The following is a 25,911-nucleotide window of genomic DNA, read 5'->3' on the forward strand; positions in this document are numbered from 1 at the left end:
CAAATACTCATATTGTGATCAGAATTTATTTTAAACCTCAGCAGGCTGAAATGATGGGTGTTTATCAGAGGAATGGGCTATGGATTTCAACTGAATGATTAAGTATCTGTGCAAAGCATTTTAATGTTCAGAAGACTCAGTTTTTTCCTATTAACAGGGAAGTTATAAGTTTGAAGACTGAGATGTTCCTCAAAGCCTAATGAAGCCCACCAAAAACAGTCTAAATGTAACAATAGTACATTGGTTTAAATAAACACTTTGAGATTCTGTGCAAGACAGGAGGAGGGATGCCTACGGTAGCTTTAACCCACCTATGTGCTTTTCTGATTCTGGACTGCTTGGCAGCCCTTGACATTACTGACAGCCATGGGAGGGCTGTCTAAATTACTCAGCTTGTCCCTGTCTGCCTGTGGGCCATGGCACTGCATGGACCCTTGCTTTTGCCCCACCCCTGAAATGCATGCCTCCTGTTGCAATATGTGTGAATGGGTCCTTACAAGACCACTTTGTGTTTTGGGCAAATTCTCTTCTGGATGAATCTAGCATTTTTAATGTTCCTTTATACCACTGTGGGCCTTTCTGCCTGCATAAAGAGGCCATGGCAGGGTGCGCATCTTGCTCTTTGTATACATAGTGCATATAAAACTGTGAAATTTGTAGTGGGAGACTTCATTGTCTGCCTCTGACCAAAGGTGAAGGCTGAAGGAAACATTTCATATGATTCTACACACCTGTTTTCCCTGGCCTGTAGTACATATTTGATCTTCCCTCTTTGCTCTCTGCTTATTTGAAATGGTGGTAACGTGCCTTAGGAGGTCTTTATTTTGACAACTGCAAAGAAAGCCAAAATAGACTTTGAGTGTGATCAGTATCCTATGCATTTGAAAACGTGGATTGGGGGATATGTGTAAAGTCGGAACTGGAGATGGAAAGTAATTCTATTTAGCAGGAATTCAATCTGCAGGGATAAAAGAGCAGAGGTGGCAGCATCTAGGCTTGGGGGGTAGAGGAAATATATCTTGTGAATAATCAGCATTTCAAAGCTACTTACAGCTGATCACTCACTCTTCTGACTTTCCTGTGTGAATGGCAATTGGAGTGCAACTCTGAATATTAATATCAGTTCAGCATGTTGGGCTTTAACACAATGCATCTTTGGTTCCCTTAAAATGTATTCTGGAGTTGAATTCCCAGGCACCTCACTTCCAGTATCTCAAAATATAAGAGAGCTATCTCAGGATTTTGTAAAAAGCTTACCCTGATAGGGGGTCAACATATTGCTTCCACCAGGAGCACAACCACCTTAGTACAGTTAAGAACACTTTTAAAAAAAAAATCATGTGAAAATGACCCTTCCAGATCTTTTCTGAAGTATTTCTATTCCAGTAAGCTGCTTTGTTCCAAGAACAAATTGAAAAGACAAGACTTGTGATGTGCATGACAACAGATGCTCAGACTTCTATGCTGCAGTGAAATGGCCAATCTCAAACTTACTGCACAGTCTTTCCAGATGCCATACTTGACATTTGATAGTCTCTTCGTTCAGTTCACTTGCCCTAGTTACTGTGTTACTTGAGGCATGCAGGTGTTTTATCTCCTAGTTTTAGGATGACATGGGCAACTGAGCTGTATACATATTTTAGTAGCAAAATCATAACAAAGTAGTATGTGAGGAGTGTTTATACACTGGTATTTGGGAGTATGTTCAGTATTAAGTGAACAAATTACTTAAATCTACTGCTATGGTTAATGCTAATCTATCACTTATGGTAATTATTACATTTGCCAAGGTTTTTAAGAGACTAGTGATCTTGAGTGCCCAACTTCAGACATCTTAAAGGAATCTGACTTTCTGAGGCTATGTGCGGGGGGAGGTCCTTTTGAAAATGGTTTATGTTGAGCACCTGGAAAACTGCAGTACACTGTCACTAGTCACTTCTTAAAGTCTCAGTCTTTGTCAATAGCATGTACTGTGCACCTGTGGGGAAAAAATAAATTGCTTGTTTACTTGGTTGCGTTTTTCTGTTGACAACAACCTCTCAGACTTACAAAATTTGGCCTGCTTAATTTCAGATGGGTTTTTTTTGAGAATATACATTTGTTTAAAGGAACTTCCCCTCTATTTTTCTTCCCCCATATAGAATGACTTTTCCCATAATGACTGCATGCCAAGTAATGAGAACAGTTTGGATCACATCACACCACCTCATGATGGACTTTCGATGGCCTCTCATAGACCTCAGCGGGAAGGTATGTAAATAAAATTCTGTTTAGAAGTTTTTGGTTTTCTTTGCAGGTTAAATTTAACCTGGTGTTATGGGACTTCTGTGTCTTACTCCTCACTTAGGGAGCAGTCAATTCCTCAGTTAAGTGCAGCTGCTTCTGGACCAGCTACACAGCACTCTCCAATCTGGTATGAGCAGAATGACAGGATTGTATAATTCTAGTTAGTTTCTTACTGCAAATATCAGAATGGATAGAGATTAATTGCTGGTGGGTCAAGAAATAAGCTTCCCCCTGAAGCAGAGATGGTATATTGGGAGAAGGAGATTAAACTTAACATGAACTGAATTTATCCACAGTATTGGTTGCTATAGTGATGCAAAACATTTTGTGAATTAAGATGTCGATATTGTGAAGTAGTGAATTGTTACTTGCTTGATTCACTCTTTTTACCTAAGACTCATAGACTTTAAGGTCAGAAGGGACCATCATGATCATTTAATACAGGAGTGGCCAAACTGTGGTTCACGAGCCACATGCTGCTCTTTTACAGTTAAAGTGCAGTTCACAGAGCCTCACCCCACCCCTCATTCTCCACCTAGCAGACAGGTGGACCTTGGGGCCTCTGCCCTGCGGTGGGTCTGAAAGGGCTTCAGCCCTTGCAGGAGGAACCTGCCAGGGCTTAAGGCTTCAGCCCCACTCTTTCTGAAGCTATGAACACTGGCAGGTGCCTCCCATGGGGCTGAAGCCCCAAGCCCCCTACCCTGCTGCAGGGCAGAAGCCCCAAGTAGGTGATCACGTCTCTCAGACTTCTAAAGATTATTGCATGTGGCTCAGAGAACCAGTAAGTTTGGCCACTCCTGATCTAGTCTTACCTTCTGCGCATTGCAGGCCATGGAACCTCACCTATCCACTCCTGTAGTAGACTCTCAATCTCTGGCTGAATTACCGAAGTTCTCAAGTTGTGATTTAAAGACTTAAAGGTAGAGAATCCACCAGTTACACTAATTTAAACCTACAGGTGACCCAAGCTCCATGCTACAGAGGAAGGTGAAAAGCCCCAGGGTTTCTGCCAAGCTAACATGGGGAAAATCCCTTCCATACCCCAAATATGGTGATCAATTAGATGCTGAGGCTGTGGGCAGGACCCATCAGACATACACCTGGGAAATAATACTCTGTAGTAACCCAGACCCTTCTCGTCTAGTGTCCAATCACTGGCTGTTGGGGGTATCTGCTGCTAGCGGTTGCGGATCAGATACATGTCATTGTAGATGGTCCCATCATACCGCCATACCAAAGAGTTATCAAGCTCAGTCTTGAAGCCAGTTAAATTTTTTCCTCCCACTGCTCCCCTTGGAAGCCTGTTCCAGAGCTTCACTCCCCTGATGGTAAGAAACCTTCATCTAATTTCAAGCCTAAACTTATTTATGGCCAGTTTTTATATCCATTTGTTCTTGTGTCCACATTGGCACTTTACTTTAACTCCCCACTCCCTCTCCCTCCCCCTTTTTTATCCCTCTGAGGTATTTGTAGAGAGCAGTCCTATCTCCCCATAGTTTTCTTTTAGTTTGGCTACATATGTCAAGCTCTTGGAGTCTCCTCTCGTAAGGTAGGTTCTTCTTCGAGTGCTTGCTCATATCGGTTCCATTTAGGTGTACATGCGCCACGTGCACGTTAGTCGGGAGATTTTTACCCTAGCAACACTCAGTGGGTCGACTGGGTCGCCCCCTGTAGTGGTGCTGTTATGGCGCCGGATATATACCCTTGCCAACCCAACGGCCCTTCAGTTCCTTCTTAGCGCCCGTGTCGGTCATTGGAACAGTGGAGCGTGGCTTAGCTGATCTCCATCTCCCTAGCTACTCATATTTTTCTCGTTATTGTGTATATCGTTCCAATTTTTATACTTGCAGTTTATTATTTAACATAGTGTATATAGTTAAGAGGGGTTCGGGGATTAGCCCCTTTCCCTCACCCGATGCCGAGGCCCATGCCCATTTCACCAGGTTTCAAACCGTGCTCGGCCTGTCACAAGCCGATGCCTACAAGAGATCCTCATGACTCCTGCCTTAAGTGCCTTGGGGAATCCCACCTCGCAGATAAGTGCTGCATTTGCAAGGCCTTCAAGCCGCGGACCAAAAAGGAGCGGGACTTTCGTCTCAGACAGCTCCTGATGGAAGCAGCTCTTACTCCTCCACCCTCGGCACCGAGCGCCGGATGGTCCGCACCGGGGAGAAGTGCATCTTCAGCACTGGAGCGCACCAGTACTGCTAAGGCCCCTCAGCACCAACCGTCGCCAACCCAGATGTCTGCTCGGCACTGTTCCCTCTCCTCACGGGTCAAAAAACATAAGACTCCTGTGGCTTCCGTGTCCATGCCGCAGTCGGAGCACCCGCCTAAGTCGTACCGCCCGGCACCAACAACTGCCGTGGCACCGACAACTTCAGCACCGTCAATTCTGGTTCCGCAAGAGCGGTAGAGTCCGGTGCCTGACAGCTCCCCGGCACGCGTCGTGGTTGAGCTTACTATTCCCTACACACTGGAGACATTCTCTACGGCAAGGGAACTGATTGCACTGACGGAGTCTGCACTATCTCAACCCCCAGCACCGCCGGTGCAGGTTATACAGTCTATAGGCAAGCCTGCCCTACTGAGACGATCCTCCGTCAGCACCGCTGAGAGGCACCGATCGCAGTCCCACCGGCATTCTCGGTCCCATCACTGATCCTGGTCCCGACGCCGCTCGCAGTCCTGGTATCGTTCTCCATCTCGGTACCGGTCGCACTCGCGGCACCGTTCAGGACCCCGTTCGCCGGCTCGGTGCTTTTGGTACTGATCAAGCTCCCGGCACCGCTCATGGCACCGCACCTCTCGCAGCTGCTCCTGGCTTTGAGGTCCCAGTCGACCTCCCGGCACCGTTCCGGTCGCAGGTCCCGGTCTCGTGCTTGGTACCGCTCTCCGCTGCAGCGTACAGACTGACTACCCAGGGATGGAGACCATTCTCAGGGGTTTTCAGCTCCTCCTTGGCCATCTCCCCATGCATCTGTGTCATCCCATGCGGACAGTGCTTCCTATGCATAGGACTGTGACTTGGATGTCCCCAGCCATGTCTTCCAAGACCAAGGACCTCGTCAGTGGTCCTTCTGGACGCCTTGGGCATATCACCAAGCCCAAGGTGGACCTCCAGTGCCATCACGCTCTGTACCGTCGGAGCACCGGGTGCCAGAGGCTACTGTTAGCCATCCCGCTCCTGTGGGTATGGAGGACGCTTCCATTCAGGCACCAGACCCTCAGGTCCCACTGGAGCCAGACGTCGCCCAAGTCCACGAGACAACGGAGGCCCTGATTGTCCCTGGCCTTTCCTCTTCCTCTTCTCCAGATGAAGCGGTGGCGGGGACATCCTCCTCGGGCCCTCCTCCAGTTGACCAAAGGTCACATCAGGACCTCCTGAGACGGGTGGCCCTGAATATGAACCTCCAGGTGGAGGAGGTTCTGGAGATAGAGGACCTGGTGGTAGATATTTTGTCGGCTGACACTCCCACAAGGGTGGCCTTACCATTTATTCGGACGATCCAAGCGAAGGCTGATACCATTTGGCAGTTTCCAGCATCTATTCTGCCCACGGCTAGGGGAGTTGAGAGGAAGTACATGGTGCCCTCTAAGGGGTACAAGTATCTGTACGTACACCCTGCTCCCTTGTCCAATCGGTTAACGAAAGGGAGTGCCATGGCCAGCAAGCCACTGCCCCAAAAGCAAAGGAGGCTAGGCGCATGGATTTATTGGGATGTAAAATCTACTCTGCGGGGGGCCTACAACTCAGGGTGGCAAACCAACAAGCCCTGCTTAGCCGCTGTAACTATAACCCTGGGCGGCGGTTGAGAAATTCAGAGTTAGTCCCCCAAGACTTGCGTCAAGAGTTTGCGGCCCTTTTGGAGGAAGGAAAGAAGGTGGTGAGAACTTCTCTCCAGGCCTCATTAGACGCAGCCGACTCTGCAGCCAGAACTCTGGCTTCAGGAATTGCCATGAGGCAAATATCGTGGCTTCAGATGTCAGGCCTTCCACCTGAATTGCAGCATCTGACACAGGACCTGCCCTTCAAAGGTCAGGGCCTATTTTCGGAAAAGACTGACCCTAGATTGCAGAGTCTGAAGGACAATAGGGTGATCATGCGCTCGCTTGGGATGCACACACCGCAGACTCAGTGCATACCCTTCCGGCCCCAGCCTCAGCGCCCTTACTCCCCGCCTAGACAGTGGCAGGACTTCGGCAGGAGGCGTGGCTGAGGAAATCGTAGACGGCAGTCCGGAACCCAAGAGGGTCAGAATCACGGCCCCGCCAAACTACCCTTGGGACCTAAACCAAACTTTTGAAGGCGTGCCCGAGGGCGACGTACCAGTTGTTCAACAGGATCCTTTCCCTCCCTTTTGCAACCGCCTCTCCTTTTTTCCTCCCTACGTGGACCCAACTAACTTCAGATCGTTGGGTCTTAGGCACAGTAGAGTTTGGATACCGCCTTCAGTTTATTTCACCACCTCCCACCCCTGTATCCTTGTCCTTCTTCAGGGACAAGGGACCCCTCTGATGAGCAAATCCTCTTGCAGGAGGTACGGTCCCTCCTTGCCATGGGAGCTATAGAAGAGGTACTGGAGAACTAGAGGGGCAAGGGGTTCTACTCCCGCTATTTCCTAATCCCAAAGGCGAAGGGAGGTCTCAGACCAATTCTAGACCTGCAGGGACTCAACAAGTTCTTGATGAAGTTGAAGTTCTGCATGGTATCCCTAGGGACCATCGTCCCATCCTTGGAGACTGGTATGCCGCCCTCAATATGAAGGATGCGTATTTTCACATTGCTATTTGTCCTCCACACAGACAGTACCTCAGGTTTGTGGTCAACCGTCAACATTTCCAATTTACAGTCCTTCCGTTTGGCCTCTCCACAGCCCCAAGAGTGTTCAAAGTGTATGACCTTAGTCACCACCTCCCTCCGTTGTCAACGCATACACTTCTTCCCATATCTCAACGATTGGTTCATTCGCAGGGCCTCTGAGACCCAAGTAACGTGGCACGTGGGCATCGTCAAGGACTTATTCATCCAACTAGGCCTGATGATCAACCTAGAGAAATCTACTCTGATTCCCACACAAAGAATAGAGTTCATTGGGGCCATTCTGGACTCCAATCTCGCCAGGGCCTGCTTACCACAGCCACAGTTTCATGCAATGATATCTATTATACAAGGCCTACAAAAATTCCCAACCACTTTGGCTCGAACTTGTCTCGGCCTCTTGGGTCACATGGCTGCTTGCACATTCGTGACCAAGCACACCAGGCTACACCTACATCCCCTTCAAACTTGGCTCTCCTCAGTATACCACCCGGGGAGACAAAATATAGATAGTATCCTCGCGGTTCCCTCGAGACTCCTAGGCTTCGTCGACTGGTGGTTGACGCCCTCCCTAGTGTGTGCAGGGATGCCGTTCCATCCACCCCAGCCTTCGATGGCCCTGACGACGGATGCTTCATCTCTCGGCTGGGGTGCTCACCTTGGACATCTTCGCACTCAAGGCCTTTGGTCATCTCACAAGCTGGCCTTGCACATCAATGTCCGAGAGTTGAGAGCAGTCCACCTTGTAGATGCCATTGAAACGCCTGGCACGGAAGGCCGTTGTGTCTGTGTTCACAGACAACACAACGGCCGTGTATTACATAAACAAACAGAGGGACATGGTCCTCCCCCCCTTTGTCAGGAAGCCATTCAACTCTGGGACTTTTGTATAGCCCACTCGATAGACCTGGTAGCATCCTTTCTCCCAGGGGTTCGGAACACTCTGGCAGATGGACTTAGCAGATTCTTCCGCTCTCACGAGTGGTCGATTGGTTCGGACATTATTCATTCTGTTTTCCGGAAGTGGGGATTTCCTCACATAGACCTCTTCGCTTCCCGCAAGAACAGAAAATGCCAGATGTTCTGCTCCTTCCAGAGTCTCTCCCCGGGCTCGATCTCGGACGCTTTCCTGATACCATGGACGAGCCAACTGCTTTATGCCTTTCCACTGTTCCCGCTGGTTCACAGGGTCCTGCTAAAGCTCCACAGGGACAGAGCTCGCTTGATCATGATCCTCCCAGTGTGGCCTAGGCAGCACTGGTACACCATGTTGCTCGACCTGTCGATAGCCAGCCCAGTTACCCTGCCTCTTCACCTAGACCTCATAACTCAGGACCACAGCAGACTTCACCACCCAGACCTGCAGTCCCTTCACCTCATGGCACGGCTCCTGCGTGGTTGAGCCAGTCAGAGTTACACTGCTTTGCCTCAGTACAACAAATGCTCCTGGATAGCAGGAAACCTTCCACTTGGTCTACGTATCTGGCCAAGTGGAAGCGTTTCTCCTGCTGGTGCGAAACACAGAATGTTACTTCCACCGAGGTCTCGATCCCTACTGTCCTGGACTACCTCTGGTCTCTCAAACAGCAGGGCCTAGCAGTATCATCACTGAGGGTGCACTTGGTGGCCATTTCTACCTTCCAACCAGGGGACAGTGGCCTCTCCGTGTTTTCCCACCCTGTGGTTTCCAGGTTCCTCAAGGGCTTGGGGTGCCTATGCCCCCAAGTACACTGCCCTGCCCCTACCTGGGACCTCAACCTGGTCTTAACTAGACTTCTGTCTCCACCCTTCGAGCCGTTATCAACTTGCTCGCTGCTATACCTGTCCCAGAAGATAGTTTTTCCTTGTAACCATTACATTGGCCAGACAAGTCTCCGAGCTTCGGGTGCTCATGGTGGGCCCACCGTATACTATGTTTCACAAGGACAAGGTGCAGTTGCGACCACACCCAGTGTTCCTCCCTAAAGTGGTATCGGCCATTCATATCAATCGGGACATCTTCCTTCCGATCTTCTTCTCGAAGCCACACTCATCATGACGGGAGCAACAATTGCACTCCCTAGATGTCCGTAGGGCACTCATTTTATATCGAATGGACGAAGCCCTTTCGTAAATTGCCCCAACTCTTCGTCGCAGTGGCAGACCAAATGAAGGGCCTACCTGTCTCCTCCCAGAGGATCTCCTCTTGGGTGACAGCGTGCATCCGCACTTCTTATGACTTGGCTCCTGTTCCCTCAAGCCATCTCACCGCACATTCTACCGGGTCTCAGGCTTCATCTGCGGCCTTCCTGGCTCATGTATCAAGCCAGGAAATATGTCGCGCAGCTACCTGGTCCTCGGTCCACACCTTTGCCTCATGTTATGCACTGGTTCAGCAGTCAAGAGATGATGCAGCCTTTGGCTCAGCAGTTCTGCATTCTGCAACATCTCACTCTGACTCCACCGCCTAGGTAAGACTTCGGAATCACCTAATTGGAATCGATATGAGCAAGCACTCAAAGAAGAAAAGACGGTTACTCACCTTTGTAACTGTTCTTCGAGATGTGTTGCTCATATCCATTCCAAACCTGCCCTCCTTCCCCTCTGTCGGAGTAGCTGGCAAGAAGGAACTGAAGGACCGTTGGGTCGGCAGGGGTATATATCCAGCGCCATAACGGCGCCACTCCGGGGGCAACCCAGCCGACCCACCGAGTGTTGCTAGGGTAAAAATCTTCTGACGAACGTGCACACGGCGTGCGCACACCTAATTGGAATGGATATGAGCAACACATCTCGAAGAACTACAGTTACAAAGGTGAGTAACCGTCTTCCATTCTTTCGATCATCCTTGTGGCCCTTTTCTGCATCTGTTCCAGTTTGAATTCATTTTTCCCTAAACATGGGAGACCAGAATTGCACACAGTATTCCAGATCAGGTCTCACTAGTGCCTTGTGTAACTTAAAAATGTAGATTATTTTTTTAAATTATTTTTGTTTACGTAACTGCACTAAAAAGAGAACCCCAAAAACCTGTAAAACTTCTTAGAGCCTACAAGTCCACTTAGTCGTCTTCTTGTTCAGCTAAGACAAACAATTTATGGGAGATAATGCTGCCTGCTTCTTATTAACAATGTCACCTGAAAGTGAGAACATGGCACCTGAAAGTGAGGCATTCACATGGCACTTTTGTAGCCGACATTGCAAAGTAAATAAATTTTTTACATTGTTTGTTTATGAGTGCAGTTACATTAAAAAAAATAAATAAATCCTATATTTAAGTTGCACTTTCAGGATAAAGAGATTGCACTACAGTTCTTGTATGAGGTGAATTGAAAATACTATCTCTCTTGCTTTTTTACAGTTGAAATACTTGTAATCAAAAATAATATAAAGCAAGCACTGTACACTTTGTATTCTGTTGTAATTGAAATCAATATATTTGAAAATGTAGAAAAACATCCAAAAAGATTTAAATAAATGGTATTTTATTGTTTAACAGTGCAATTAAATCTGCTATTAATCATGACTGGTTTTTTTAATCTTGTGATTAACTTCTTTAATTGTTTGACAGCCCTTCTACTTTCTCTTACAAAATTTATTTCAAGACTTGCATATAATAAAGGTAAAACTAACAGTTCTGTAGTATTCTGGATCACTCCTCTCTTCTCCCCGCCCCCCCCTTAAAAATAGGAACTATATTAGCAATTCTCCAGTCATGGGGTATGACACCACCACCCATACCTGTTTACAGATTAGATTTATTAAAAATCCTTGCTATTGGTCTTGCAATTTCATGTTCCAGTTCTGTTTAATATTCTTCGATTAGAAATAATCTGCATGCAGCCCCCTTCCACTTAGTCACACTGAGTTGTTTCTTTTGACTTCCACCTAAAATGTGGTTCTTAGAGTGATTGCTCATATCCATTCCAGTTAGGTGTGCGCGCCGTGCGTGCACGCTTGTCGGAAGATTTTTACCCTAGCAACTCCGGTGGGTCGGCAGGTCGCCCCCTGGAGTGACGCCGCCATGGCGCTGGATATATACCCCTGCCAACCTGTCCGCTCCTCATTTCCTTCTTACCACCTGTGTCGGTCGTTGGAACAGTGGAGCACGGCTTAGTTGTCCTCCAGTTCCCTAACTTCTTTTCGTTCATCTGATCTCTTGTTGTGTATAGCTGACTTAGTCCATAGTATAATTAGTTTTATAGTTTATAGTTGTTAGTTAGTTGTTGTACATAGTTTAGCGGGGTTTGGGCTGTAGCCCTTCCCCACACCCCGTGCCCGGGCCCATGCCTGGTTCACCAGGGTTTAAAACGTGCTCGGCCTGTAAAAAGCCGATGCCCACAACGATCCCCGTGACTCTTGCTTGAAGTGCCTCGGGGAATCGCACATCTCCGACAAGTGCCGCATTTGCAAGGCCTTTAAGCTGCGGACTAAAAAGGAGAAGGACTTCGGGTTAAAGACTCTCCTTATGGAGGCAGCCCTTAACCCTCCGTCATCGGCACAGAGTGCTGACAGCGCTCCTCCGGCACCAGACCGAAGGCCTTCAACTTCCTCCACACCTTCGGTGCAGACTCGTCTGGATCGCCTGGCACCTACCCCTGCCACGGCACCGACGACTGTGGTACCATCGACTCCGGTCCTGAGAGGGCTGTCAAGTCCGGTCCAGGAGAGCTCCCCGGTGAGACCCGTGGTCAAGCTGACGGTTCCCTCCACGCCGGAGACATTCTCCTTGGCCAGGGACCTTATTGAGACAACTGAATCAGCCCTGCCTCAACCCCCGGCACCACTGGTGCGGGCTCTCCATTCCAGAGGCAAGCCTGCCGCTATGAGGCCTCCTTCGCTGGAGTCGACGAGCCAGCACCAGTCCCGATCCAGGTCTCGGCACCACTCCAGGTCTTGTGGTCGGTCCCAATCTTGCCGCTGCTCACAGTCCCGGCACCGCTCACCCAGGTGGCACCAGTCGTACTCGTGGCACAGATCCACCTCTCGTCCCGGTCGGTGCTCTCGATCCCGCTCCGGCTCTAGGCACCGCTCCTGGCACCGAGACTCTCGCAGCTGGTCCCGTTGTAGACGCTCGAGATCCAGGTCGACCTCCCGGCACCGCGCTGGTTGCAGGTCCCGGTCTCGGTACTGATACAATTCCTGGTACCGATCCCCGGCACCGAGGAGGTCTCCAACGACGGGAGCGAAGGACTCATACCAGCCTCGTTCGGCTCCTCCATGGCCGTCCCGACAGCCATCCTTGTCATCTCATGCGGACAATGTATACACCCCGGACACTGACATGCCTGCTGCCTTGTTCAGCGAGCCCCAGCCTTAAGATCATGGTCCGTAGCAGTGGGGTTTCTGGACGCCCTGGGCATACCATCAGGCCCAAGACCCTCCTCCAGGTCCACCATGCTCGACAGCCTCGGAACACAGGGTACGGGAGGCCACGATAACCCGGCTCTCCCCCTCCTACTATGGAGGAAGGGTTGACCCAGCCTCAGGACTCCAAGCTCCCCAGGGAGACGGACACGATGCTTCAGGCAGAGCCCTCATCAGACCCGCTCATTCCAGGTCTCTCATCTTCATCCTCCCCTGACGAGGCTGTAGCTGGAACCTCATTGGCCAGCCCTCCTCCAGTTGACCTCAGTGCCCACCAGGACCTCCTCAGGCGTGTTGCACAGAACATGAACTTACAAATAGAGGAGGTCCCAGAGGTCCAAGACCCAGTGGTGGACATATTGTCATCCGATGCCCCCACTAGAGTGCCTCTCCCATTTATCAAGACCATACAGGCCAATGCCACTACAATATGGCAGTCACCGGCCTCTGTTCCACCCGCTGCGCGAGGAGTTGAGCGCAAATACATGGTGCCTTCAAAGGGCTATGAATATCTATATGTACATCCTCCTCCTTGCTCCCTCGTCATCCAGTCGGTTAACGAGAGGGAGCGCCATGGCCAGCAGGCCCCAGCCCCTAAATCGAAGTACGCAGGGCTCATGGACTTGGGCGTGAAGTTTACTCTGCAGGAGCCCTCCAGCTCCGGGTGTCCAACCAGCAAGCCCTCCTTAGCCGCTACAGCTATAACACCTGGGCGGCGGCGGACAAATTTAAGGAGCTGCTTCCACAGGACGCACGGCAGGAGTTCTCGGCGATACTCGATGAGGGGAAAAAGGTCGCGAGAACTTCCCTCCAAGCTTCCCTGGACACCGCGGACTCAGCCGCCAGGACTCTGGCCTCTGGCATGACTATGCACTGTATCTCGTGGCTACAGGTCTCGGGCCTCCCCCCGGAGCTCTAGCACACTATTCAGGACCTTCCATTCGAGGGTGAAGGGCTGTTCTCGGACAAAACTGACCCTAGGCTGCAGAGCCTCAAAGACAACAGGGTCATTATGCGCTCGTTAGGGATGCACGTGCCTGTAACTCAGCGCAGGTCCTTCCGACCCCAACAGCACCGCCCTTACCCTCAACCCCGGCAGAGACAAGACTTCGACAGATGGCGAGGCAGAAACGGCCACCGGAGGCAATCAGGCAACCAAGGGGGCCAGAACCAAAGCTCCTCCAAGCCTTCCTCCGGGCCAAAACCTTCCTTTTGAAGGTGTGCCCGAGGGCGTTTGTACCAGTTTCTTTAAAGGATCCGTCCCCGCCCTTTTCCAACCGGCTTTCCTTTTTCCTCTCTGCGTGGTCCCAGCTAACATCAGATCGTTGGATCCTATGCACGTTGGAACTTTGGATACCATCTGCCATTTATTTCAAACTCCCCCCTTCCACCCCGCTCCCTCGTCCCTCTTCAGGGACCCCTCTCACAAGCAACTCCTCCTACAGGAGGTGCAAACGCTCCTCGCCAAAGGAGCCATAGAGGCGGTACCGGAGCACGAGCAGGGCAAGGGGTTTTATTCCCGCTACTTCCTGATCCCCAAGGCGAAGGAAGGTCTCAGACCAATCCTCGATCTGTGGGAACTCAACAGGTAGATGGTAAAGTTGAAGTTCCGTATGGTATCCCTGGGGACCATTATCCCATCCCTGGATCCTGGAGACTGGTATGCCACCCTCGACATGCAAGATACCTACTTCCACATAGCCATCTTCCCACCTCACAGAAGGTTCCTCCGGTTCATGGTCAACTGGCAGCATTTTCAGTTCGCGGTCCTCCCGTTCGGCCTCTCTACAGCCCCAAGAGTATTCACCAAACATATGGCTGTAGTTGCCGCCCACCTTCGCCGCAGTCGGATACACGTCTTTCCGTATCTAGACGACTGGCTTATCCGCGAGACCTCCGAGATGCGAGTCCTCAGTCACTTCTGCATTGTCAAGAACCTTTTCCTACATCAAGGTCTAGTGATCAGTGTGGAAAAATTGACACTAATCCCCACTCAGTTTATTGTTGCCACCTTGGACTCGACTCTTGCCAAAGCCTGCCTACCACTGCCATGGTTCCAGGCTCTGATGGCCATCATCCGGAGGCTGTAAGCGGCGCCGCTAACTTCAGTACGCAGTTGCCTCTCTCTCTTGGGCCACATGGCGGCCTGCACGTTCGTGACGAACTACGCAAGACTGTGCCTATGGCCCCTCCAATCCTGGCTCAACTCGCAATATCGTCCAGCCAGGGATCCTATGGACATGGTCGTCACATTCCCTCGACCGTGCTAGACTCCTTCTAGTGGTGGCTGGATCCCTCCATGGTGTGTGCAGGGCTCCTGTTCCACCGCCCCAGCCCTCGGCATCCCTCACAACGGGCGCATCATCCTTCGGTTGGGGGGCTCACCTCGGGCACCTACGCACCCAAGGTCGTTGGTCACCTCACGAACTGGACCTCCAAATCAACGTCTGGGAGCTGAGAGCAGTCCGCCTTACTTGTCAGACATTCCGACAACACTTGCAGGGCCGTTGTGTATCGATATTCAGTGACAACACAACAGCCATGCACTATATAAACAGGGCGGCACAAGATCTTCACCCCTGTGTCAGGAAACCTTACGACTATGGGACTTCTGCATAGTCCATTCTATACACCTCATCGCGTTCTTTCTCCCAGGAGTTCAGAACACGCTGGCGAATCGCTTCAGCAGATCCTTCCTTTCCAACGAATGGTCGCTTTGCCTGGACGTTGCTCTTTCACTCTTCTGGAAGTGGGGGTTTCCCCAGATAGACCTCTTTGCATCCCGCGGGAACAAGAAATGCCAGACTTTCTGCTCCTTTCAAGGCCTCTCACCAGGTTCAATGGCGGACGCCTTCCTCGTGCCGTGGACGACGCATCTGCTCTACGCCTTTCCACCGTTTCCACTCGTCCACAGGGTCCTATTGAAAGCGTGCAGCGACAAAGCCCGCTTGATCATGATAGCTCCAGCGTGGCCTCGACAGCACTGGTACACCATGTTGCTAGACCTATCCATAGCCGACCCTGTTCCCCTGCCTCTTCACCTTTACCTGATCACCCAGGACCATGGCAAGCTCCGTCACCCAGACCTTCAGTCGCTCCACCTCACGGCATGGCTCCTGCGTGGCTGACTCACTCTGAGCTGCGTTGCTCCACCCCGGTGCAGCAGGTACTCCTGGGTAGCAGGAAGCCTTCCACTAGAGCTACATATTTGGCCAAGTGGAAGCGCTTCGCGTGCTGGTGCGTGGAGCGGAACTTCCTTCCCGCCGAGGTCTCCATATCCAACATCTTGGATTACCTCTGGTCCCTCAAACAACAGGGCTTGGCGGTATCATTTCTGAGGGTCCACTTGGCGGCCATCTCTACATTCCACCCAGGAGAGGATGGCCGCTCGGTGTTTTCTCATCCGATGGTGTCTAGGTTCCTTAAGGGCCTAGAGCGCCTCTACCCTCAGGTACGCCACCCTGCCCCAACATGGGACCTTAACCTGGTTCTTGCCAGACTCATATCCCCTTCTTTTGAACAGTTAGCAACTTGCTCCCTTCTCTACCTCTTCTGGAAAACCGCTTTCCTGGTGGCCATCATGTCCACGAGACGGGTTTCGGAACTTTAGGCCCTCACGGTGGACCCCCCGTATGCTGTGTTCCACAGGGACAAGGTGCAGTTACGACCACATCTGACCTTTCTCCCCAAAGTGGTATCGGCCTTCCATGTTAACCAGGAGATCTTCCTCCCTGTCTTCTTCCCAAAACTGCATTCGTCTCGCAGAGAGCAGCAGCTACACTCCCTAGACATTCGTAGAGCGCTTGCTTTTTACATAGAGCGAACTAAGCCATTCCGCAGAACCCCCCCAACTCTTTGCCACGGTGGCTGAGCGGATCAAGGGGCTTCCTGTCTCCTCGCAGCGGATTTCCTCCTGGGCAACGTCATGCATCCGCGCCTCTTACGACTTGGCTCACGTCCCATCGGGCCACGTGACTGCGCACTCCACCAGGGCTCAAGCATCATCAGCTGCTTTCCTCGCTCACGTGCCCATTCATGAAATCTGTACCTTTGCCTCCCACTATGCCCTGGTTCAGCAGTCTAGGGATGGCACAGCCTTCGGCTCCGCTGTATTGCACTCTGCGACATCTCTCTCCGACCCCACTGTCTAAGTACGGCTTGGGAGTCACCTAACTGGAATGGATATGAGCAATCACTCGAAGAAGAAAAGATGGTTACTCACCTTTTAACTGTTGTTCTTCGAGATGTGTTGCTCATATCCATTCCACACCCGCCCTCCTTCCCCACTGTCGGAGTAGCCGGTAAGAAGGAACTGAGGAGCGGACGGGTCGGCAGGGGTATTTATCCAGCGCCATGGCGGTGCCACTCCAGGGGGCGACCTGCCGACCCACCGGAGTTGCTAGGGTAAAAATCTTCCCATGAGCATGCACGCGCGGCACGCACACCTAACTGGAATGGATATGAGCAGCACATCTCGAAGAACAACAGTTACAAAGGTGAGTAGTGTCTTTTATTTCTACTTCCATATTCTTGTTCAGTAGCCACCCTACCACTACCCCTAACCTCTTCATTACCCTTATTAAAAACTGAGGCCAAGTATTTATTTTAGATGTTGGGCCATTCCTACATGATTTTTAATCTCCTCCTCAGCGCTTCGCGGTCCCACTGCTTCTTTGATTTTTTTCTTCTTTGTATTACTATAGAATCTTTTATTGTTTTTAATTTCCTTTGCAAGATCCAACTTTACTTGGCTTTTGGCATTTTTCACTTTCTGATCTCTAGTAGGTGTCTTTCCCTACTGATCCATCCCATCTTCCATTCCTTGTAGGCTGTCTGCTTTGGTAAAAATAACCTGTTAAAGATACTTCCTCTCGTCCAGCTTGGTCTGGAACCTTTCCCTATGAATTTTTTCCCCTTGCTTGGGATGCAGGCTTCAGTAATTCTAAGCCGCCTCCACATTTAGATCCTTGAGTTCTTTAGTTCAGTCCACTTCCCAAACTAATTCATTTTAAGTGTGCCCTTTTTAAATCAAGGACCGTAGTTGCTGATCTACTTTTGTTTCTTTCCATTTGGTTTAAACTGAATGAGCTCACTTGAACCAAGGTTGTCCCCTACAATCAGTTCTTTTATGAGGTCCTCATTACTCACTAAAACCAAATCTAAAATGACATTCCCACTTGTTGGTTCAGAAACTATTTGAAGAAATTGGTCAGCTATCACATCCAGGAAAATCTGGGCCCTACTATTATTAGTAGCCCTTGTCCTCCAATCTATATCTGGGAAGTTAATCTTCCATAATCACACAATTCTCAGTACTGTTTATTTCATTAAAAACGTTAGAGGTCTCTATATACAAATTGGGTCCTATGAGTATCATACCCAAGTACTACCCTTGGGGAAGAAAAGCTACCAGAGGTTCCACCAAGTGATTTTGACCCAAACAGACTCTGTTATCCATTCCATCATTTCTAATGTCTTTGCAGTCTACTTCATCATTAATATACAGCGCTACTCCTTCACCTTTGTATTTATTTCTCTTTCCTGAACAGCACATACCCTTCAATACTTATACTCAAGTCATGACTACTATTCCACGATGTTTGTTATCCCTGTGATACTTAGTTTCGCTTCCTGCACCAAGTAGTTCTGGTTCCTCTGTTTTGCTCTCCAGGCTCCTTGTATTGGCGTACAAAAATCATACCCCGCTGTAACGCAGTCATGGGGAGCCAAAAATCTCTACCGCGTTGTAGCTGAAACCCCGTTATATCAGGGTAGGGGCATCAGGGCTCCAGTAATGATTTAAAGAGCTCTGGGCTCCAGCCACTGCGGGGAGCCCCAGGCCCTTTAAATCGCTGCTGGAGCCCCACGGCCACAGCCCTGGGGTAGCGGCGGCAGGGCTCTGGTGGGATTTAAAGGGGCCAGGGCTCCCAGCAGCAGCCGGAGCCCTGGACCCTTTAAAGCATCGCCGGAGCCCCACTGCTACAGCGCTAAATGTGACCCGGGTTCACTTAATAGTGGGGTAGAGGTGTACTTGTTTCTGCTTGACTTCGCCCAGATTCCTCACCCAATTGAGTACAGTCATTCTACTGCCAGTACTGCTTTCCTGACTGTTAGTGCCAATGCCAGTGAAGCTATCTATCTTTCCTCCTAATGTCCATTCCCTAACCCACTGCAGTTCCTTTCTCCATTGATGTATCCTCTCTTACTTGGTTTTCTCCTTCTGCTCAGTGTTATAATCAGGTGTGGCAATTACATGAAGGTTTTATTTGGAATGTTTTTAGCTTAACAGAATAAATAAATGGGTATGAGTCTTCTGCTTTTCTTTACTATGTTCCAGTTTGGAGTTTTAAAAGTGTAGTAGTGAAATACTGAAGAAAATGAGTCGCACTTGACTACTATCATTGAAAACTAGACAAACTATTCTTCTATTGCATTCCTCTTTGCTTAGGGGGTTTGTATATATAGATACTCCGGGGGTAATTCTGCAACAAAAACTAAATTCTAGGCACAATATTTTAAAATTCTCCATATTTTATTTGTCAGTGCAATATAATTCTGCCAGTAGCAATTATTTTGGTAAATTATTTAAACTACCATACAATGGATGGAGAATGGGATTGTAGGGCATTGGAGGAAATATCCAGCCCCCCTTCGTCTAATAGTAATGTAGCTAGGTTTGACCATTTATTTCTAGTTTATTAGTCAACAAATTATATGCAGCCATATGCTCAGTATTATAGGCAACTGGAGAGCAAGTGAGGCCTGGGGAATCAAACTCACAATTTATATCGGCTGCTGTCCATTTTCAGAAAGGTTAGTTGTAGACAGTTCATAGAGCACATTTTGATCAGAAAATTTTTCAGTCCAAAAAATTAGACCAATTCTAATCACTGAAGCACCATAAGCATTTATGTGGTCATACTGTCTTTTACAATAAGGCTCCTTTATACCTCTCTGGCAATGTAAAGGAGCCTTAAAACTTTTACACTTTTTATGCTCCTGGAGGGGACACACTAAGAATAGGAACAAATCACTAACAGTGGGATCAACTAAATAGTCAGGCTGCTATGTTATATTCTGCCTGAGAGGACAGAGCCTGCCACCAAACACCCCAAAGCCCCTCCATGCCAGGAATGCTGCAATAGTGAGCCAGAAGGACAGAGTCTCTCTTGTTCATTCAGTTGCATGCCTGCCCAGTCCCACCCTCTGGCATTAATTGATGTCTCCCCACGGATGTCAGCCCTCTCCCACCCCCCATGCTGATTTACGTCTTCACTGGCTGCTCCGGGCAGTGGTGCAGAATTCATCCAGGAGTGTGTAGTGCATCTCCCAGGTGAGATTCCTGAGTAGAGTTCAGGTAACTTGGAAACTTGTGGCAATCATATCTTATCCAGTAAACCCCAGTTCTTCTCATACAGATGACTTCAAAACTCTGTTTTCACGCCAGCTGTAAAATATATTTTTGTTCTTGTATGTATAACTCAAAAGCCAAAGCAACACTGCAAGATGGGGTAATTAGACTGTAGGGAGGTTGAATTTGGAGGAAAGAACTAGGGCATAACTATCTTCATATTACAAAAACATCTCAGAAGTCCTGTCTTGGGTTTGAAGCCCCATTGTGCTAACCACTTTAAGTGGTTAGAAATTGACTGGGAAAATGAGATTTTAGCTTCTAGACTTGGTTCTGGTATGTAACTTGATTGTAGCTAAGTGTTTAAAACAATGTTTAGAATGATGGTAAGCTGTAGAATACATACAAAGTTGACATTCAGCATGAATATGTATTGTGTACAGAATGCGTCTGAGCTATGTATGAACCATTATCTTAGCCAATGTTACTTAATTTAACTAGATGACCAATCCATCCACTTACTTAAACTCTTAAACACTGATTCTTTAAGAAAAGTCTGTTTTTAAAAACATAAATAAAAAAGCAACGTAGGAAATTACAAAATGAAGTCTTTATTTCAGAAACACTTAGGGGCTGCTGAGAGGTAACTACAATGTCATCAATCAGAGCACTAACAATCTAAAGCATTGAAAAGCAAGAAAATGACTTGTAAAGGACATTACGCATCTTACACTGCCTACATAATAAATACATCATAGTTATTCCTTAAATATTATAAATGTTTCAACACAAGTCTTAAATAGCCTAAAATAAAACAGTAGTTTCTTTTTCAAGATTAATATCATAAATGTGCACACACATAGTTAGGATCAGCCTCAAATACTAGTCGGCATACAGTTTCCCTATTAAATCATGAACGTATGGTGAAATGTCATAATTACATGTTCATCATTATCAAACGATTGTAAGAATGTAAACCAAGAATTCTTCTGTCTGTATGCAAACGTTAATTGGTATTTCCCATTTAACCATACCTCTTAAGGACCCTCCCATGGGCCAGACTCAAGGTATTATGCAGTGCAGGTTTCTTTATAATTAAAAACAATGCATTTGTTAACATAGGCAGTTGAAGATTTTGCAAGGTTAACTGTTCTGTTATCTTTGAGTTCTTGAGCTTAGAGACAGGTGTAGCAGACTTAACTTCTGAAACTTTTCTGTTTAATTTTTGGGTTAACTTAAATGTCTATGTATTGGTGGGTAGGGTCACTTTTTTTTTTCCCTCTTGTTACTTTGAAAACAAGTTGCTCTCACAATTTGAAAAAAACACACACAACTGGGAAGTGACATTTAAAATTCCTAGCTATAAAAGAGTCTCTGTTTATGGTTTGGGAACTAAGTATTTCAGGAGTTGTGGGATTATAGGATTTCAGATTTGTGTAGTTGCTTGTTCCAGCTTATCCAAGATTCAGTTACTAATTTAGCTGTTTACGTCTGGAACTGGCATTTACAAATTGATGTCTAACCTGCTGAAACTTTTAAATTTAAATGCAGTATGAGCAGAAGCTGTACAAGTTATATAAGGTGATAATATTGCAGCTGATTTGGCAAGAATGAATAACCCTATTCTAATGAATATATGCAAGGGGGTTAATTAAGATTCCTTATCTCTGAATTACCTAACATTTTAACAATTTCAACCTTAATTTTTTTAGCGATGAAATAACAAGCTTGCTACTTAATAAATTTTTTTAAAAAAAGTGAGCAGAACAATGAGAGAATCTCCAGCAAACAAAATTGTACAAAAGATCCATGTCTTTCCTTCAAGGTCACTGATACAAATGCTAATGTTGTGACCTTACTTAACTTATGAGGTCAGTCAAGATCAGCCCATGGTTGTAAGAAAATGGATTCTTTATATTGATGCATACTTGGGGCATGTCATGCTGTGTCCCAAAATCATTTTTATTAGGTCGACTTACAGCCAGGGCAGGAATTACTGCAGTGGCTGATGTCTCCACTACCCTCCCTTTTTTTGTCAGTAATGTGCATCCTCACTAGAAGCACTTCCACCGACTGAAGAGAGGCAGTATGGGAGCCTGAGAGCCAGAGCTCTGACCCCTGCACAGCTTCATGCTGGAAGCCCAGTTGCTGCCTGGGCTTCTCGCCTCCCAGCACAGAGCCGTGAAATTGACAAGACACTTACATCCGCTGTTGGATAACGCAGTGTCTACACCGGGGTCAGCAACCTTTCAGAAGTGGTGTGCCGAGTCTTCATTTATTCACTCTAATTTAAAGTTTTGCGTGCCAGTAATGCATTTTAAGGTTTTTAGAAGGTCTCTTTTGATAAGTCTGTAATATAACTAAATTATTGTAGTATATGTAAAATAAAGTTTTTAAAATGTTGAAGAAGCTTCACTTAAAATGCAGAGCCCCCCGAACTGGTGGCCAGAACCTGGGCAGTGTGAGTGCCACTGAAAATCAGCTTGCGTGCTGCTTTTGGCATGCATGCCATAGGTTGCCTAACCCTGGTCTACAAAAACTGTGTCTCCTGAACTACACTGACATAAGTGCTACGCCTCACATGGAGGTGGAGTAGTTACACTCTACATCGGCGAGATGAGGCTGTAGTGTGTGCGCTGACATAATTAGGTCAATGTAAACTGCCCTGCATAGACCAGGCCTTAGAGAAACCAGCAAAGAGGAGCTTCTCAGCTTCATAACAGCTTTCATACAGGATCTTTCTTACAAGTTACATCCTGAAAAACACCGATTCAAGTTTTGAGTAGTATTTGAAGTCTACAACACCACATCTCCTTAACAAATATCAGCAAGGAGTGCCCCCTTTTTTCCAGGTGTGGGAGACCATGTGGAGGGTTCAGAGGATGTATAGAGCCTGTAGCCCACCCTCTCCAATGCAGTGTAGTGAAACTGCCCCGGCCTGTTACTGGGTCTGGATGCTGGGGCTATTATTCTCAGTCTTTTCGGCTCTTTTTCAGTAATTCATTCTGCATATGAACAAGTTCAAAATCTGCCAATATTAATATAGTACTTCTCTCTTCCAGTAGTCTCACCATCCTTCTCTCCACCCCTTTTCTGTTCATTGACTTGTTCATGCTGTCATATGTCTATCAGTATTCTACATGTTACTTCTCTTCTCGCTTTGACTTACAAACCCTAGCCTTCTGTTTAGTGGGCCCTATTTCTTGACTCCTGCAAAATGGGACTGCAAAGCACAGGAGTTGACTGTTTTCAGTTGGCTGCACAGAAACATTTTGCTATAAATTCATGGTTTATTTTACAATATTATTTTAAGACTTTCTCTTCTTCACTGACAGTAATTACTGGATTGGCTGTGTAAGGTTTTATGCCCACATCTCTAATATAGTATAATACATCTGGACAGAAATACACAAAATGGTGGCAATCAATATTGAGTATCTAGTTCTGAAGAGTGGTTTTCAAACCAGAGAAGCTTATTTCCTTGAGCAGCAGGACCATGAGCTTCTGCTCACTTTTTCTTGGGCAAATAGAACTGGCAGTGAGGATGCATGATTCTCTGATGTGGTGATGCTGTCATAACAGATAAATACATTTTTCAAACCAGACCTATACCTAATACAACAAATTGCTGTTTTTTCTTTCAGCTGTACACATTGAGAAGATAACACTGAAAGGAGTACCAAGAAAAAGGGCTGACAAACATTTGGAGTACACCTTCAAAGTAAGCAAATAACAGCTGGCTTTTAAAAGTACATCCTTTTTAATATGAAGTTAACATAGCTTTGGGATATACAAATTGTTTTTAAAGTACTAGTGTTTAGTGAGATTTCTCTCCCCACTAGTTCTTTTAAAGTAGTGTCTAGTATTCTAAGACACATGCTCTTTGCCTCCTTCTTTAAGGTATGGCGCAAATGCTGCCTGTACTACCAGGCCTGAGATTTGAAGACACAACATACTGAGCACCAGTTAGGCCTCTTCTAAATGTAGTGTGTGTTACTCCAGAGTGGTGATATGCCTGAAAATCTTGGCCTCTTTGGGTCTAGCCCAGACTTGGAGAGCTGCATGCTTGTGAGAATTCTAAAACAGAGTACTAGTAAAATATTTAATACTAAAACTGTTTGTTTACTTAGTAAAAATACCAAATAGGTTTCCTGAGGTTCTTGTCTCTGCAGCTGCCAGTAGTACGGAAGTCAGAGAGGCGTTCAAGGCCACGTGGCCCTTTTATAACTATATTCTGAATGTTTGGTACTACAAAAAGGTGGCCCTGACAAGCACTACTTTCTGGAAGGTCTACCTGGTGCATCCCACAAGCATGAGAGAATATCCAGAGACAATGATCTGATGGTTACCAGGGGTTGGGAGTTGATTACAGAAGTGAGTAGTGTTTTGCTACTAGTTCAGAAAAGTAGCTTTTTATACTGAAGTGCATTAAGGTAGACCAGTGGTCCCCAACCTTTTCGTCTGGCGAAGGACCGTGGCTGCAGTGGAGCATCTGCCGAAATGCCCCCAAATTTCTGCCGCATTTCGGCAGCGATGTCTCTCAATGACGCTGCTTGTCAGCAGCAAGTGGCGTCATCGAGAGGCATCGCGGCAGAAATTCGGGGGCATTTCGCCGGATGCTCCACCGCCAGCCAGGACGCGGGCGTATTTAACCCTGTGGGCACCGCGTTGGGGATCCCCGAGTTAGACTATTAATACTGTGTATTCATGAATTCTGTAAACTGGTGCTACTTGACTAAATGAGGACAACTTAGTTTGTCCCTAGTCAATGCTATGTAATGTGGCCAAGTACATAAGGCACTGGATTGGGACTCAGAAGGCCTGGATTTGATTCCTTTCCTCATCGGTAAAATGTGATAATGATACTAAGCTTTTGCAAAGCATTTTGAGATCTGCTAATAAAGTGCTATATAAAAGCAAGGTATTTCAGCATCTAACCTTATGGGCCACTGACAAGTAGACATGAAAATGTACAGTAACAATATTCCCAGGCAACAACTTTTAAGTTTGGAGCTAAAGTTAAAAAAAAAAAAAATCTCACTTGTGTTTTGGGGGAACAGAAAACCATAATGTTGTAGAGCATGTTAATTTAGAATTTAGTCTGCAAAATGTGTAACACACTGCAGATGCACAGGCTGCTGTTACTAAAGCAATCTTAACTGTGTCAAAGTGGCTCTCTGAGAACAACCAGAAACTTGGGTTATGTCTGTTTCAGCTGGGAGCTGAAACCTCCCTGCCCAATAGACAGACTTGTGCTCTCTACTTGAGTTAGCATGCTAAAAATAGTAGGTTGGACACTGCGGCATGGGCAGCTGCTTGAGCTAACCACCAGAGTCCAACTCTGCCTACCCCTCTGGATCTGAGCTCTGATAGCTAGACCAAACCGCTGCCCTTGCCACAATATCCACACTAGCAGTCAGCCCTACTGTGTTATGCAATGGACCTTTGACAAAATTCCTGTATTTAGTGATGGACATGCCATTCAATTTTTTTTTAAAATTACCGCGGACCTCAACATTTTTACTACAGAGATGTGTCCATGTACAGACATGTTGCTGACCCCTTCACCCACTGCTGCTTCTAACACACTAGCTTGAGCAAAGTTAACGACTGGGAGCTATGCTCCCATCTGCAGCATAGACATACCCTTTAGACAACAATCTCCAGCCATCGCATAATCATTTCATTAGTGACATATGAGTAACTCAAAGGTGTTTCAGAGAGCCAGTCTGCAGGTTGTCATGATAGCAGTCTGGAAATCCCACATGAAGTAGGAAGGGAGCAGAGACTTGCTGGAAAGCATTTAAGTGAATTCTCCAGCTCCACTCCCTTTGTACGCTTAGGGTAGAGAATAGCTCCTTCTCCAGCACATCTCGGAACCCAAACAACTAGATCTTGGCTATTCAACTTTTTTCTTTTGCTCCAAACTACTTGAATGGTCTGCCTTATAAGTTCTTCTCTACCCTTCAATAAATATGAGGTTCTAGAAACTGTCATCCTCCACAATCATAGCAGCTTACAAGGCTCTCCAGGATCTGGATTGAAAATGGTAGTGGTTAGATCCACTCAGCTATTGCTAAATACCCTCTTATTTTGAGCTATCGGC

At 47.4% G+C, this 25,911-nt stretch overlaps 1 protein-coding gene across 3 annotated transcripts in view; it reads left to right on the top strand.

Annotated features, from left to right (window-relative positions):
* Positions 1-25,911, top strand: part of ZCCHC2 (zinc finger CCHC-type containing 2) — a 92,331-nt gene that overhangs the window by 12,096 nt on the left and 54,324 nt on the right. For all 3 annotated transcript variants that reach the window (XM_050939876.1, XM_050939877.1, XM_050939878.1), the window contains exons 2-3: positions 2,142-2,250; positions 23,450-23,526. In XM_050939876.1, coding sequence (XP_050795833.1) covers positions 2,142-2,250; positions 23,450-23,526 — 186 coding nt within the window. The remainder of the gene's footprint in view (positions 1-2,141; positions 2,251-23,449; positions 23,527-25,911) is intronic.

The sequence above is a fragment of the Gopherus flavomarginatus genome, chromosome 2 (assembly GCF_025201925.1).
Source record: "Gopherus flavomarginatus isolate rGopFla2 chromosome 2, rGopFla2.mat.asm, whole genome shotgun sequence".
Lineage (NCBI taxonomy): Eukaryota > Metazoa > Chordata > Testudines > Testudinidae > Gopherus > Gopherus flavomarginatus.